General features: G+C 38.0%; 1 protein-coding gene across 2 annotated transcripts in view; it reads left to right on the top strand.

The window, feature by feature from the left end:
* Positions 1-15676, top strand: part of plod2 (procollagen-lysine, 2-oxoglutarate 5-dioxygenase 2) — a 48346-nt gene that overhangs the window by 22511 nt on the left and 10159 nt on the right. For both annotated transcript variants that reach the window (XM_088913530.1, XM_088913529.1), the window contains exons 4-10: positions 777-940; positions 7939-8051; positions 8232-8295; positions 8833-8930; positions 10634-10735; positions 14248-14373; positions 14469-14590. In XM_088913530.1, coding sequence (XP_088769656.1) covers positions 777-940; positions 7939-8051; positions 8232-8295; positions 8833-8930; positions 10634-10735; positions 14248-14373; positions 14469-14590 — 789 coding nt within the window. The remainder of the gene's footprint in view (positions 1-776; positions 941-7938; positions 8052-8231; positions 8296-8832; positions 8931-10633; positions 10736-14247; positions 14374-14468; positions 14591-15676) is intronic.

The following is a 15676-nucleotide window of genomic DNA, read 5'->3' as shown; positions in this document are numbered from 1 at the left end:
TACCTGTACTTTGCTCCATCCATTTTTTTTTCTTTCTTTTTTCTTTAACAAGCTTTTCAGTCCCTATGAGGAGACATATCCCCATATAATGATGCTGCCACCTCAGTGCTTTTCTTTATGGATGGTGTTGACTGGGAGATGTGCTTTGTTGGGTTTGCATCAAATGTAAGGTTTCGCATTTAGACCATAAATATATAATTTGGTATCTGGTGCCAAAAAAATTTTGCCGTATTTTTGCAAGATAACATTTAGGTGCTTTGTTGCAAACTCCATGTGAGTCTTTGTATTCTCCCACAAGGGCCAGCTTTGTGGAGTGATCAGGATATTGTTGACTGAACTCTTTCGAGTTTTTTTCCCTCACCAAATCTCTCCATGTTGCTTAGTTTGGAAGAATGTCCTCATGCAGTCATTTTCTGCTGGTAAAATTTACCTTCTGTTTCTTGATGATTGAGTACATTTTGCTCACACAGATATTCTGGGACCTCAATATTCTAGTACCATTCTCCTAATCTGTGCCCTTCAATGACTTTATCCTTGACTTGCTTTGAAAGTTCCACTGTCTTCATGGCTGAGTCTTTGTTAGAAATTAATTACCTGACTAAGGAACCTCATAGAAACAGGTGATTTTACCTCTGAAAGCACTATAATCACTATTATTGCACACAGAGGATATGGAACTAATTGTGTGGAAAACTAATTGTGTTTTCCTAAATGATTACCTTTCTTGATATAATTGTAACTGGTATTTCTTGCTTTTATCTTCTTTTACATTTTAGCTATGATGTTATCTTTGCTGGTGGCCCCGAGGAGCTCTTAAAAAAATTTCAACAAGCAAATCACAAAGTGTTGTTTGCTGCTGAGGGGCTGATCTGGCCAGATAAGAGACTAGCAGACAAGTATCCATCTGTCCGAAGTGGAAAGCGATTCCTTAACTCAGGAGGTGGGTGCAGTTGATTTAGATCAATTTTAAAAGATCAGACAAGTTCAGGAATTTGGGTGAATTCCTATAACTTTTATCTCATAGGATCATTGAAGCTGAAGGGCAGTAGGCCTATTGGATTACTTCTCATGAGCATTTGATTCTGCTGAGAAATGTTAAATCATTCCCTTTCCCTTTCTGTCTGTTTAGATACATTAGTTCCTTGTATCAGTTTTGTCTCACAGAACACATTTGCATGGAAAAAACCTTATAAACTAATTTGATTGAACACAAGGCCAGCTAAAACTGGTCACCTTTTAGATAATGCATATGTTGATAATTTTGTTTATGCTGTGGGCTCCCCTCTGTCACCTCTGCATATTATTTTCTAGTCTCAAACATTGGCTTGCTGAGATTTAACAGAAGGATATTGTTCCCAATCCCAGTTCGGGAAGTTGCATAGATAATTAGAACACATCTATGACTGTAGTATAATACCCCTGAAACTTATTTTTCCTTGAAGTCTTTCAGAAAATCCTTTCAGCACTTTCAGTAGAATTTTTATATATTTAAAATAGAAAGGACTCAATGGGCATTCTGTGGTATTTCCTGTTGGACAGACTAAATACTGGCCTATTCATGATTTAAGATTAGGTGAATGGTTCATTCATTGCAGTCTGTCAGTTCACCTCAGCCATTTTTCCCATCCCATGAAACGCTACAACAAGGAGAGTTGCCCAGAGCTTCTACATTCATCATTTTGTGGCTCATGGTGTTTCAGATCACATGCTTGTTATGCTGCTGCTATTTTGAACAGCCAAAATTACAGCTTTCAGTGGAGTGGTCAGTTTGCCTTCTTTGTCCGATCCCTGTGCTGATAGGTCTGTCTGCTGTCATCTTCAGGACAAATTGTTGTCATCAACATGACATGTTAATTTGATTTAGCTTTTTTGATGTTTTGCATGAAAATGTAAAATTGAAAGTATTATTTTTCGCTGCAGCTACATTTCTGTAAGAAAAGTAATATTTTGTGGGTAAGCTGGCAGACTTACCCTAACCTCTCAGAGGATAAGCAATAGGTCAAGCTTGCTGTTTTTTCCCCCAAACTGCATGGAAAAAAACCTAATGCATACACGTTATCAGGAGACTTAAAAATGAATGAGGTTTGCCTTAAGATAAAAATTTACTTTAACAATCGCTGTATTAAGTTAAAATTTTTATATATGTACAGTATAACAATCTGGACATTTAAGTCACAATTTTCCCCATTTCCCCTTTGCCTGTAAAGCATTTTGAGTGGAGTGTCCAGAAAAGTGCTATATAAGAAATTATTATATTATATATTATAATTCGAGCCGAGTGCATCACTTCAGTTTCTTCTTCTGAGTGATGGTACAGTATGTAGTTTCCTGTTATACAGTACGTTGTAGTATGTTATGCCATTTTGGCATTTGTAGTTTGTTTGCACATGATTTCCTTTATAAAACCAAATTAAACTAAAGTTCAAAAACACAATTTCAATTTTGTGAAGGTTCCTGCTGATATCTACAATTTCATTTCAATATTGCCTTGAAACCCTGCCAGGTTTGATTTATTGTCGGTGATGGATATTATCATATAACCGCAAAAGTGTTCTTCAAATAAAACAGATGTTCTTTGTCAAATGGAAGTGCTTGCCTCTTTGTTTGCACCAGATGAGATCAACTCAGGATGTTGTATGTTGAACATTAATTCTGCAGTCCTGTTAAAGAATAGATTAATTTTGTACTAGTGTGGCTTGTCTGGCAATAGTCTCCTTATTCAAGCAGTGCAGTGATTTTTTTTTATTAGAGCACAGAATTTACATTAAATTAAACAGGAAAATGTGGAAGTACTTTTAAACATGAAATGTTTGTTCTCTAGCAGATGGAAAAGCTTTATAGAGACTGTCAAATATAAGTGATTACAAGTGTTATCTATTTTTAACACAAAAATCTTAATTTCAGAAAAGGTTGGTTGGATATGGTTATTAAAGCTACTTTCTTCAATCCCTCATGTTTCAAATAAGACTTTTCCTGCCATGAAATAAACCACTTGAAGGTGCATTTGTCATCACCCATATAATACCTGTGGTGAAGGTTGTCTCTAATTGTGAGGACTTTTGAAACTATTTTGCATTTGCTTTGTAATTTTAGTTTATTTTTGGAATAAAATAAGCTTTTGGAATAATTCCCCCCATTCTTATTTATTTATGGAATATCTGCTTTTCTTTTCGTGTTAGCAATGTCTGAAGGGCCTCCTAATAAGCATACCTAAAATTGGACGAAGACCAATGACAAAACCAAACCCTTCAATTTTCTGGTACTTTCTATATGATACTTAAAAAAGGCAGAGTTCACCAGACGAAGAAAAAGGGTTACCAGTTTTCCTCTTGCATGTTAAGATCACTTTATTGGCCATATACAATTTCTTGTATTAGGAGTTTGTCTTTTCGCAGACCCCAGCTTGCTCTCCATGGGACACACAGACAGGGAGAGAAGTTCAGGTGGGTAGCTGGGTCAGCATGCGTAGGCTGCAAAGGAACAAGTAATAGGTTTATTCCATGCTGAAAAAAAGAAGAAAGAGAACACAACGTTTCGGCCGTGGAGCCTTCTTCAGGTGTGAGAGAGACAGGGCAGTAGGCAAAGGTAAAGTAGCGGGAGAACAAAGGTTGGGAGGGAGGAGGAGTGAGAGGCGGGAGCAGGGGACAGAAAGAGAGGCCAATCAAGAGGTGTGAAGTCAGAATGGGTGCAGAGAGGTGTGAAATGAAACTTCCAATGAATGGAGAAAATTTAAAAGAACAGTAGTCTGTCGTTAAGGGAAGGGAGAAGGTGTGATCCTAGCTGCAGAATAATTTTAGTTTCGGTGGTCTTTCTGATGTATGAGTTTGGAAAACCGTCTTTGAGAACACAGACGGAGAGATTAGAGTGGTCGTGGCCGTCAGAGGTGAAATGAGAAACAATGGGCTTGGAGAGATCTTTAATCTTTACAGCCCTGACGTGTTCTCTGAAACGGTCTCCGAGTCTCCTTCCTGTTTCTCCAATGTAGATGGCTGGGCATTTACTGCAAGAGATACAGTAAACAAGGTTGCTGGAGGTACAAGATGCTGTCTGGGTGATCCGGAATTGTCCTGAGGGGCCTTGAATGAGTGTGGTGGTGGCTGTGTATTTGCAGGTGATACAGCGAGCTCTGTTGCAAGGGAAAGTGCCTGGTGTGGATGGTTGTTGAGGGCGGTCAAGGGAGCTGTGAACAAGGAGGTTACGCAGATTAGGTGGTCGGCGATATGAGATGATAGGGCGATCAGAAAAGAGGGCCCCAATGGAGGGATCATCCTGTAGGATGGAAAAGTTGTGGTTAATGGTCCTGGGGATAGGAAGTGTGTTAGGGTGGTAAGGAAGCACCAGAGGAATGCGGTTGTTACGGCGGGAGTTCCTGATCGGGTTGATGGTCCGGGGGGTGTTTTTGGCTCGGGCAAGGGCCATGTCAATCACACTGCTGGGGTATCCTCTGTTGATGAAAAATGAGTACATTTCGAGGGCTTGGTTCTCGAAGTCGATGTCGTCGCTGCATAATCGTCGTAACCTAAGGAACTGTGAAAAAGGAAGAGAGTTTTTAGTGTGGTTGGGGTGAAATGAGCTGTACAGGAGGTAGCTGTGTGAATCCGTGGGTTTGTAATAAACTGAAGTGGACAGTCGGGGGTAGTTGATAGACAAGTGGATGTCTAGAAACGGAAGAGTAGTGGAAGATATGTTAATCGTATATTTGAGGGACGGGTGGAAGTTGGTGAAATGGTGCAGGAAGAACTCAAGCTGATCGTTGGAGCATGTGGCGGCACCGACGCAGTCATCAATATATCGTTTGTAGAGGTCAGGGACATAGCCAGTGTAGGAAGCGAAGAAGCGTTCTTCTACCCAGCCGACAAAAATGTTGGCATAGCTGGGTCCCATTCTGGTGCCCATGGCAACTCCACTGACCTGTTGGTAAAAAAGATTATTGAAAGAGAATGCGTTCAGTGTGAGGACCAATTCTGCAAGGCGTACCAGGGTGTGGGTCGGTGGATCAAGCACTGTGCGTTTGTCCAGCATGTGCTTGAGTGCTGTAAGGCCGTCATTCCCCATAATGACGGCCTTACAGCACTCAAGCACATGCTGGACAAACGCACAGTGCTTGATCCACCGACCCACACCCTGGTACGCCTTGCAGAATTGGTCCTCACACTGAACGCATTCTCTTTCAATAATCTTTTTTACCAACAGGTCAGTGGAGTTGCCATGGGCACCAGAATGGGACCCAGCTATGCCAACATTTTTGTCGGCTGGGTAGAAGAACGCTTCTTCGCTTCCTACACTGGCTATGTCCCTGACCTCTACAAACGATATATTGATGACTGCGTCGGTGCCGCCACATGCTCCAACGATCAGCTTGAGTTCTTCCTGCACCATTTCACCAACTTCCACCCGTCCCTCAAATATACGATTAACATATCTTCCACTACTCTTCCGTTTCTAGACATCCACTTGTCTATCAACTACCCCCGACTGTCCACTTCAGTTTATTACAAACCCACGGATTCACACAGCTACCTCCTGTACAGCTCATTTCACCCCAACCACACTAAAAACTCTCTTCCTTTTTCACAGTTCCTTAGGTTACGACGATTATGCAGCGACGACATCGACTTCGAGAACCAAGCCCTCGAAATGTACTCATTTTTCATCAACAGAGGATACCCCAGCAGTGTGATTGACATGGCCCTTGCCCGAGCCAAAAACACCCCCCGGACCATCAACCCGATCAGGAACTCCCGCCGTAACAACCGCATTCCTCTGGTGCTTCCTTACCACCCTAACACACTTCCTATCCCCAGGACCATTAACCACAACTTTTCCATCCTACAGGATGATCCCTCCATTGGGGCCCTCTTTTCTGATCGCCCTATCATCTCATATCGCCGACCACCTAATCTGCGTAACCTCCTTGTTCACAGCTCCCTTGACCGCCCTCAACAACCATCCACACCAGGCACTTTCCCTTGCAACAGAGCTCGCTGTATCACCTGCAAATACACAGCCACCACCACACTCATTCAAGGCCCCTCAGGACAATTCCGGATCACCCAGACAGCATCTTGTACCTCCAGCAACCTTGTTTACTGTATCTCTTGCAGTAAATGCCCAGCCATCTACATTGGAGAAACAGGAAGGAGACTCGGAGACCGTTTCAGAGAACACGTCAGGGCTGTAAAGATTAAAGATCTCTCCAAGCCCATTGTTTCTCATTTCACCTCTGACGGCCACGACCACTCTAATCTCTCCGTCTGTGTTCTCAAAGACGGTTTTCCAAACTCATACATCAGAAAGACCACCGAAACTAAAATTATTCTGCAGCTAGGATCACACCTTCTCCCTTCCCTTAACGACAGACTACTGTTCTTTTAAATTTTCTCCATTCATTGGAAGTTTCATTTCACACCTCTCTGCACCCATTCTGACTTCACACCTCTTGATTGGCCTCTCTTTCTGTCCCCTGCTCCCGCCTCTCACTCCTCCTCCCTCCCAACCTTTGTTCTCCCGCTACTTTACCTTTGCCTACTGCCCTGTCTCTCTCACACCTGAAGAAGGCTCCACGGCCGAAACGTTGTGTTCTCTTTCTTCTTTTTTTCAGCATGGAATAAACCTATTACTTGTTCCTTGACAGGGAGAGAAGCTTGGGGTCAGAGTGCAAGGTCAGCAGTATATTGTGATTAATGTTATGCAGCATTAAGGATAAAAATATTCTCCTACTCTAAAGGGTAACAGTGTTTGTGTTACTTATTCCTTGTGGCAGGGAGACTGCTGCTGCCTAGACAGGAAAAAATCATGGTTTTAAGGGAAAACCCCCCTTTCAAAACTGAGTGAGAGCAGGTGCCAATTGGAGAATTGGAGAATTTTCTTAGAAAAATTCTCAAAATGGCATCCAGCCCAAGAAGGCTTGGGCAGTTTAGCATTCAGATTTACAGAGTTTCTCCACGGAGTCCTTTAAGAGGTCTCTGACCTGCCCACACCCACCTGCTCCAGTCAAACCAGCCCAAGCAATTACTCACAAGTGGTGGCACATTAACCACTAATGGCTTATTGAAATTGATTAGCTGCATACTTCTATTAAAGTTCATAACTTGCATATGCACATGCATTGCAATATTAGTAATATATGTATTCTGAGACAAATATTCCTATGTTATACAAAGGCAAAACCTTAAATACCTATCTGAGACAATTTTATAAAATTAAGGAATGATAATAAATGGTTTAATAACAATTGGTTGCAGTTTGTTCTAAATTATGGCTGTGGAATCTCTTTAGTGTTACAGTGTATGTACAATACTGCACATTTTGAACAATTCACTTTCTTTTTTCTTTCCCTTTTAACTTTGGAAACTAAAGTTTGAAATTAAGTTTCCCTCTCCTTGCAGGCTTACACTAAATGTTTTAATTTCACACTTAACATTTCTGCAGAATTAGTTTACTGTATTTGAACTATTGCAAGAAGCATTATGTAGCTACTTATGTATGCATTTTGTATTTGGAATTGATGTAATAACTAGCATTAATTATATTAAGGGCACATCCAATTTAAAATACAATATTTATATTTCTTATGAGTTCATACAATTTTTAATTCAATCAACTAGTAAACGTTATAGATCTTTAACGTAAATCATTATAATGTGCAGATTGTAGTTTGGAAATGTGTTCCAAAAGTTCAAAGCTTAAAATGTACCCTTTGCCACACTCCTATAAGTCTTCTGGACAAAGATAAAAAAGATTTAAAGTAATGTTGGACAACATTTTAATTGTTTTCAGGTTTAAAATGAAGCTTAACAAATTTCTGATATTTGCCAGAACAAATGCCCCAAACAAGTCCTTAAGAATTACTTTCAAAGAGCTTGGGTTTGGAAAAACGTTCTTTTTTCTTGCTCACAATTTCCTCTCACATTAACCTCAAACTGATGAAATTCACAGGAATCATTGGCTATGCGCCATATGTGTACCGGATCGTAGAACAGTGGAACCTTCAGGATAACGATGACGATCAACTTTTTTACACAAAAATATATCTGGATCCTCTCCAGAGGGTGAGTAGAAGTGATGTGAACTTGACAGTGAATGTTGCATTTCCTTGCTCCTTAAAGTTAACAACACATCATAAAATGTCTATAGAAAAAAGTATCGCAGAGAGTAGGTTACAGTGGGTGTGTTTGCGGCAAAACCTAAAACTGTAGAATTGAAATTATATGTTCCTTGACAATCTTTAGGAACGTCTGAACATTACGCTGGATCATAAGTGCCAGATTTTTCAAAACCTGAATGGAGCAATTGGTAAGTGCAACCCAAGTCTATCTTCAATTTGACATGACTTTTAAATAAATCATCATGAGCCTCTATCAATCCACAGCTTGATCCACTTACTGTATGTCCTCATCCATCAAGCTTCTGCAAATCTGTTGACTTCATCTTGCCATCTTACTGGAGTTCTTTTTCTAACCACTCCAAAGGCTTGTGTTTTAGTACAACACTTTAGCTTGCAGTTTGAATTTAAAAAATATATATTTTTTAAAGCTGCTAAGATCATTTAAAAAACACTTCCATTGGGAGACGTGGTAGAAACGTCAAAGTGTGAGAAATGGTAATTATTGTTTATTGTTTTAGAAGGGCACATTAGAAGTAAGTCAGCAAGCCATAAGTAAACTTCATGGAAATTCACAAGATAAAACTTTAACTGTACCTCTGGTGTATGTATGTGTGTGTTTATTAAGTGGGGGGTGAGACAGGGCAGGAGGCCTCAAACCAGGAGCCTCCAGAAAGCACAGACCAGTGTTATCTTAAGTATTCCTTATCTGTTCTTTTCCTCTTCAGATGAAGTTTTACTGAAGTTTGGAACAGAAAGAGTAAGAGCACGAAACACAGTCTATGACACTCTGCCAATAGCAATTCATGGCAATGGAAACACTAAAGTGAGTCACATCTTCGTTCATATAAGACACAAATCAAACCAAAAATGATAAATGATCCTTTCTACAGCTGGGCGTTTCTGTTGCAGTTCTGCTTAATGGCAAGTTCCAGGGTGTCAAATTAAATTGAAGGCTATGTTTTTCATTACAGTCACTGAGGGAATCTGCCTTAAATTTGTATACTCGAAGACAAGTTAAAGCTAGATTGAATGAAACCCTGGGGGAATTTGGATATTGCTTGATATTGTCATTCTGATAAAAGTATGAGGTACTGGGGAAAAAAGAATATAACGTCAAATTTGTAGGGAACGATTTTAGGAATGGAAAAAGGTCAATTCAGGATACAGAATGGGAGACATTTTTTGCATAACGTTTGTTATCTTTGTACTTATGATTGAGTGATTGATACAGTGTTCTTTGGAATGGCATTCTTAGAGATAGTTGTAAATAGAATCTGTGAAGCCAACACAGTGTGCACCAGATATTGTCATTCAGAACTGAAACTGATGCATTGTGATCCTTTTGGAATAACTTGTTTCTGATTCAAACTGCGTTGAAAGTAACCGTGAGGGATTAAGCCAGCACTCAGTTGTCAGTTGATCTTTTCTGATTTGCAGCATTCATCATGCTGTTTTTAATGAGTAATTAGGTTTTTGTAAGTTTCAAAGGTGCAGGCTGAACCTCATTAAGCTAGCACACATGCTTCTCAACAAAAGAAATCTCCATTTAACTTTTTATTTCCCTGTGTTATCACCATGTGTATGGCACACATCCTCCAAAGAAACGTCTTTGAACTGCTCTAAAGTGTCATAAGGAATGTCATTAAGGAGTGCTCTGGCTAGACAAAATTGAAATGTCTTTCTATAATACTCTTCTAGTGCTTGTGGGAAGCAGCAATCAGCAGAAGTACCACCTAGTCAGTAAAGACACTTATGAAACTTATGTTTCATCTTGAGTTTATTACTTTACAGTATATTGCTTGTTTATGCCGTTCATTTAGGAATGAAGTGTTGTATAAAAAATAAAGCACTGACAGTGTGGTTTTTACCAGCAAATAAGAGAATTTAAAAAGGCCTGACTAAAGTTAATCTCAAATAGTCTCCTTACCTTTAACTTATCTATGGGGTGTCTTTAAAGAGATTTGAGGCATGTGTTTTGAGGATCAATGTTGCTTGTCATTAACAAAAACAGGGTCTTTTCTGAACTGCAATGTCCTGCATTCTATTTAGAAGTGTATACACTGAAAGCTTTACATTAGTATGCTAATTTTCTATTTCAAATGTTCAAAATCATCTTGCAGTTATATAAAGAATACTCTAGAAGATTTAATACCTAATAATGCCAAATTCTTTGTAATTAAAGTTTTGCAGTATCTTTCTTCTGTTGTACATAGAGTAATTAAATCTGTTGAAAGTCATAATCTGAAGTTCTGGTAATGTGATACTGTACATTAAATACAGACTGTTCTTAAACAGGATAGTTTGATTATGCTGTAGTTTCAGTTTTATTTAAACTTATGGTAAAACCATATATTTTACAAACATTAATTGAGTAGAATCTTAAGCAAAACTAGAATTTTTATGTGAATTAACAAGAAAGCTTAAAATATTAAAAATAAAAAGTTAAAAAAACTTAAAAGTTATCTTTTAATTTTCTATTTAATATTTCTATTCATACGCTGATATTCATGTTGGTTTTTTTTACAGATTTACCTGAATTATTTAGCAAATTACATACCTAATGTTTGGAATTATGAAACTGGATGTGGTATTTGTGATAATGACCTTTTTGACTTGTCCAAAGTTAAGGTAAGTCAAATTCAAATGGAATGGTCAGTAATCAATAGCAGTTTGAAAAGATGCGAGTAATTTAATTATTTTTTGTCATTCATTTTCACTTGCACTCCGAAGTCATCACAGTGCTGATTTGTGAAATACAAGTCTGAACTTGAATTTCCATTCTAGAGTTGTGATAAGGCAGTTCTCCAGTTTTATATAGGATGTTTCCAACAATAACAAATATCATGCTCTAGTTCATATGCATAGACCTTCATTAAAAGCATATAAATGCCTGAGTTTTCTATGAAGAGGAAGTGCTACACTTCTGTGGTACAGGAAATGGGTTTTGGTTTTTAGAAAGTTTCACTTAAAGGGGTGTCACTGTCGACCATGTTGCTTTATAGTGGGCTTCTCAGTGTGGTTTAATCCACTGAGTGACTTACAGTGGTTGCCCTGAAAATTTGTTAGTTAGTTCAGCCAAGGCTGGCTACTGATAGAGCTTTTCACGTTAGTCCCAGAAGATCTGTGAACACTACTTTTATTTTTTCTTTTGCTTGTGCTGGGTAAAAGAAAACCACATGAGTCAGATATTTCAAGACGATCACAGTGTAAACTGAATGTTTGGAAACTTTAGCCTGTTATCTATGGCAAAGTGTCATGGAGAATATGTAGAGCTTTTACATGTTATCCAGAAGTATGAACCTCCTACGTTGCCCTGAGAATTTTACCCAAGCAGTATTATTCTATTAAAGATGTGCAATTACATTTTACATCAGCAGCCCATTGGACACATACATAATAGTATATATGTTTTAAAAATCAAGCAGATAGGTTTCTTTATTGTTTTAGTAGTATATCACCTTAGGAGAACAAAATACTGAGCTCAAATCACCTGAAAACTAAAAAATGCCAAGTTCTTCTTATTTGGTGTTTGAGCTCAGTTGTAATTGCCACAGTTAGTTAAAATACATGTAAATAGCCATTCACAAAAATATTATTTTAATTAATGCAAGAATAGCAAAAGATTTCACCTCACCCCATCTGAGGAACATCACGTGGTTGATACCTTGGTAGATGGAAGGCTGCCTGTTTGTGAGAGAAGCTGCTGGAAGAATAAGATGTTCTGCTTTAATGATTGGCAGACTACTCCAGAAACCAGGAATGCAGCTCTGTGAGGGAAAGGTAGTCCAGAGCCACCACAAAAACAGCTCTGTGAGGGACAGATAGTCCAGAGACACCAGTAAACCAGCTCTGTGAGGGACAGATAGTCCAGAGACACCAGTAAACCAGCTCTGTGAGGGACAGGTCACTTCCTGGAAGGCCCTAATACCAACACATGTGCCTGCACATGAACATTTTCAGACAGCACTGGCTGCAGCACGAGAAATTCCTGGAAGAAACAACCCACGCATCAAGAATCTGCATTCTTGGAGGACATTAAGGAATAATGTTAACAGCCGAGAGATTAAATCACTGTTTTTTTTGGGTTAGAGAACATCTTAGGTGGCAGTGGACTGAATGGTGGAGCTTTTTATTCCATTAGTGGAAGACATGTTTTAGGGGAATATTTCAAGTCAACTGGAGGGGATATGGAAACATGATAGTATGGGGAGGAATCTCCTGTAAAACAAGAACACCTTTGATTACTTCTCAGCACTAGATTGGCCAAATTCTTTAATCAACAACTTTTCTGTTCCCGTAATCTAGTCCGGAAGTGTTGATTTTTCAGTAGAACATTGCAAGCCCACACACACTAGAATTGCAGTGGGGTCACTTCAACAAAACAATCTTGTTACTGTCACATTGTGGCCAGCTTTTCCTCTTTACCTGAGTCTAATAAAATATCTGTGGGACATCTGTAGACTCACTAGTGCTATGAACAGGAGACAACTATGACTGGTCAGCCTTCGCCAGTTAGCAACCCACCTCAGTCAATCCAGACGCAGAATGAAACATGTCAACACTGTCAGGATTGTATTAACACTCAGGGGATATTAACTGTGCCATGTTTTCATTTGGACATTGTGTAGTAATTCATTAAAGTGTATGATGATCCTTTTATTTTTATTTACTTTCTGTCATAGTTTCTGACATTTTGTTTATATATTTAAACTCTTTGATTAAATTCAATAGACCGGAAATGCTGTTTGTTTTATAAATTATACCTCATAAAATATCATGTATATTTAGACAAAATATTTTATCATTATTGCAATAAAGGGTTTGAGTTTATAGACATTTTTAACCAAAATATAATATTATTAAGTCAGAATTGAACAGTGAAAATTTAAAATATTTTATTAAATATCTTTCTGGTTTTAGAGTAGGTTCTGAGAAAGAGATATGTAATTCATTGTAAATTACACTTTTGAAGTTCTGATAAAATGTAAAGTAGGACTTTTTTCATCACTGTTTCATTTATTTATTTTTTTTAGTGCAAATAGACCTGGAACTTTGGGTTATAAACTGTTTTTCATTGTGTGTCTTAAATTATTATTTACCTAATCAAGAGTATTTGGTAGTAGGAATCACCATCACTGATTGTTTTTCATATTGCAGTTTAAAAAGTCATAAAAACCCTTATGAACTCCACTCCAGGAGACTGAATACTTAATAGATTAGAATGACTCACCTTTGGCTCCTAGAAAAAAGAACCAATTCAAAGAGCTGTAATAGCAGGTTCAAGTTTTTGTAAGGCAGACTACTTTCTTTCTCCAAGACAGAGGGTAAACATGGGTCATTGCCTTCTGTTGCTATATGCATTATGTGGTTTCCACATCTGGATAGGGAAAGAAGGAAATGTCATCAGGGAGAATTGTTTCTGAACTGAAGGAGTAGGCGTAAGACCATCAATAGCATAGCTAAGATCCTCCCTGGCATATTTTTCCTGTCAGTAACAATTAAGGCATTTTTGGAAAAGAAATCCTTATTCTGGTTCCATACCAAGAAAACAGGGTACACTTGAAGTTCTCAAATTAGGCTTGCTGCACAAGAGACTTTCAGTCCTGACCAACATCGTCCACCATAGTTGTAGTGGTGGTCATGGGATGGAACATTCTTTTTCTTCACTCCAAATGGACTTTGACAGTGCTCTGTGAGAATGTGGTTTGTTAGCTACATAGCTAACAAAGTATAGGGCTATAGACACTGAGCACTGAAGTATAGGAATACTGATATATACAGTACTCTGTTAAATGTTTCTAAGCCATTCTTACTGTGGTACAGCACGTTTTTCCTATGGACCAGTGTAACAAAGCATAATGAAAGCATGTTAAAACTTTAGATAACTATGGCAAAAATATTGGGGGCCATGGTGAAATTGAAAAAGCTAGAGTAAACTTACCAAAATAAACTTACAACCACAACACTATATCAAACTGCAGTTTGGAAAGCATTATGTCATTGCAAGAGAGTATTTAAACTTACACAAAATGCATTCATTGGTACATTACAAACTGTATTGACTGATGACCTTGATAGGCCAAAGTGTTATATTACTGACCCAAGATCTTTTATTTTATTGATTTTGTTTTTGAATTCAGGAATATCCACGTGTCACACTTGGTGTATTTATTGAGCAATCAACTCCCTTCATGCCTGAATTTCTCGACCGGCTTTTGACCTTGGATTACCCGAAAGATAAACTAAGCATTTTTATTCATAACAATGTAAGTCCACAACATAATGCAAGCGGCAGTTCATCAAGAATGAACCATCTGTTCCGTGAAGCATCGGTTCACAGAGACTCTTCTCTCTCATACAGGAAGTTTACCATGAAAAGCACATCCAGAGGTTTTGGGAACAAAACAAAAATGCCCTTAAGAGCTTTAAAGTTGTGGGTCCAGAGGAGAACCTGAGCCAAGGGGAAGCAAGGAACATGGGAATGTATGTGCTCTTATACATATAATTTTGCAAGTCACTCCGATCATGATTTATTGAGCAAAACCTGGAATAACTAGCCTCAATTGCCACGTGTAATGAAAGCAAATGAAGGTGAAATTTGATGCCATTTAGGTCAGCTGCGATTTATTCCTAGATGCTAGTGATGATCCTTTTCGATGGTTTTCTAAAACTGACTGTTGTCCTTATTATCTCCTTCAGTGTACCATGATAGCTGAACAGACTGCTTTAGATAAATGCATGCTGTCATTCCATATAATCCAGGATTTCTAGAAAAAAGATCCTTTCATCTTAAGGATGACTATTATATCTGTGGCGCCTCAAACTCAGCAATTGAAAAGTGAATCACAGGAATGGTGCAGAGCAGTAATAATAATGTTAAATCTGTTTTTCCACAAAATATTAAGATTATTAAGCCACCAGAGGTTGAAGGTTCTCATTAAAATGTAATTCAATATCCTGAGTTTCATGTTTTAATTTTCTTTCTTGTGCTTAATTACTGAAATTTAAAGATGATGTTACTGTATATAAAAAAAAAACTCCCTCTGTTCAAATAGAAGTACATTTTCCCTTAGGAAAGATATTTAAATCAAACTGTACCACGTGAAACCTGACTCTTGAGAGGGAAGAACATTAACATTAAATAATACATATTTCCAGGTGCCCAGCTATGTGTTTGTACTTTATTATAGATTTTTCTTTTCACTTTACAAAACTAGTTTGTGAATTGCAAATAAAAATATACAATTGAAAAAGCTATATCCTTAAAACATATTTATACATTCAGCTCAGGAAATGTTTTGTGCTTCAGAGACTTAATAATTCCTATAACAAGTGAAAGATTATATCTCTGTTTCATTTTAAATTGGCTCCCTAGAGCTACAATACATTGTGGGATATATCTAGTAAGCAATGGTTGGCATTAATATAGCAACTTTGTGGCTCAACTAGCAAGGACTTTAATACTTCCACATAGAAATAGAATAGAAAATAGGCTATCTGATTACATTTTCTTTTGAACTTTTGAAAAGTTCTTTCTTTTAAAATTAGATAAACACTTGTTAGCCCATT

Source organism: Atractosteus spatula, chromosome 4 (genome assembly GCF_055471065.1).
Source record: "Atractosteus spatula isolate fAtrSpa1 chromosome 4, fAtrSpa1.hap1, whole genome shotgun sequence".
NCBI lineage: Eukaryota > Metazoa > Chordata > Actinopteri > Semionotiformes > Lepisosteidae > Atractosteus > Atractosteus spatula.
Note: the sequence above shows the minus strand (reverse complement) of the source record. Positions and strands in the feature narration are given on the sequence as shown.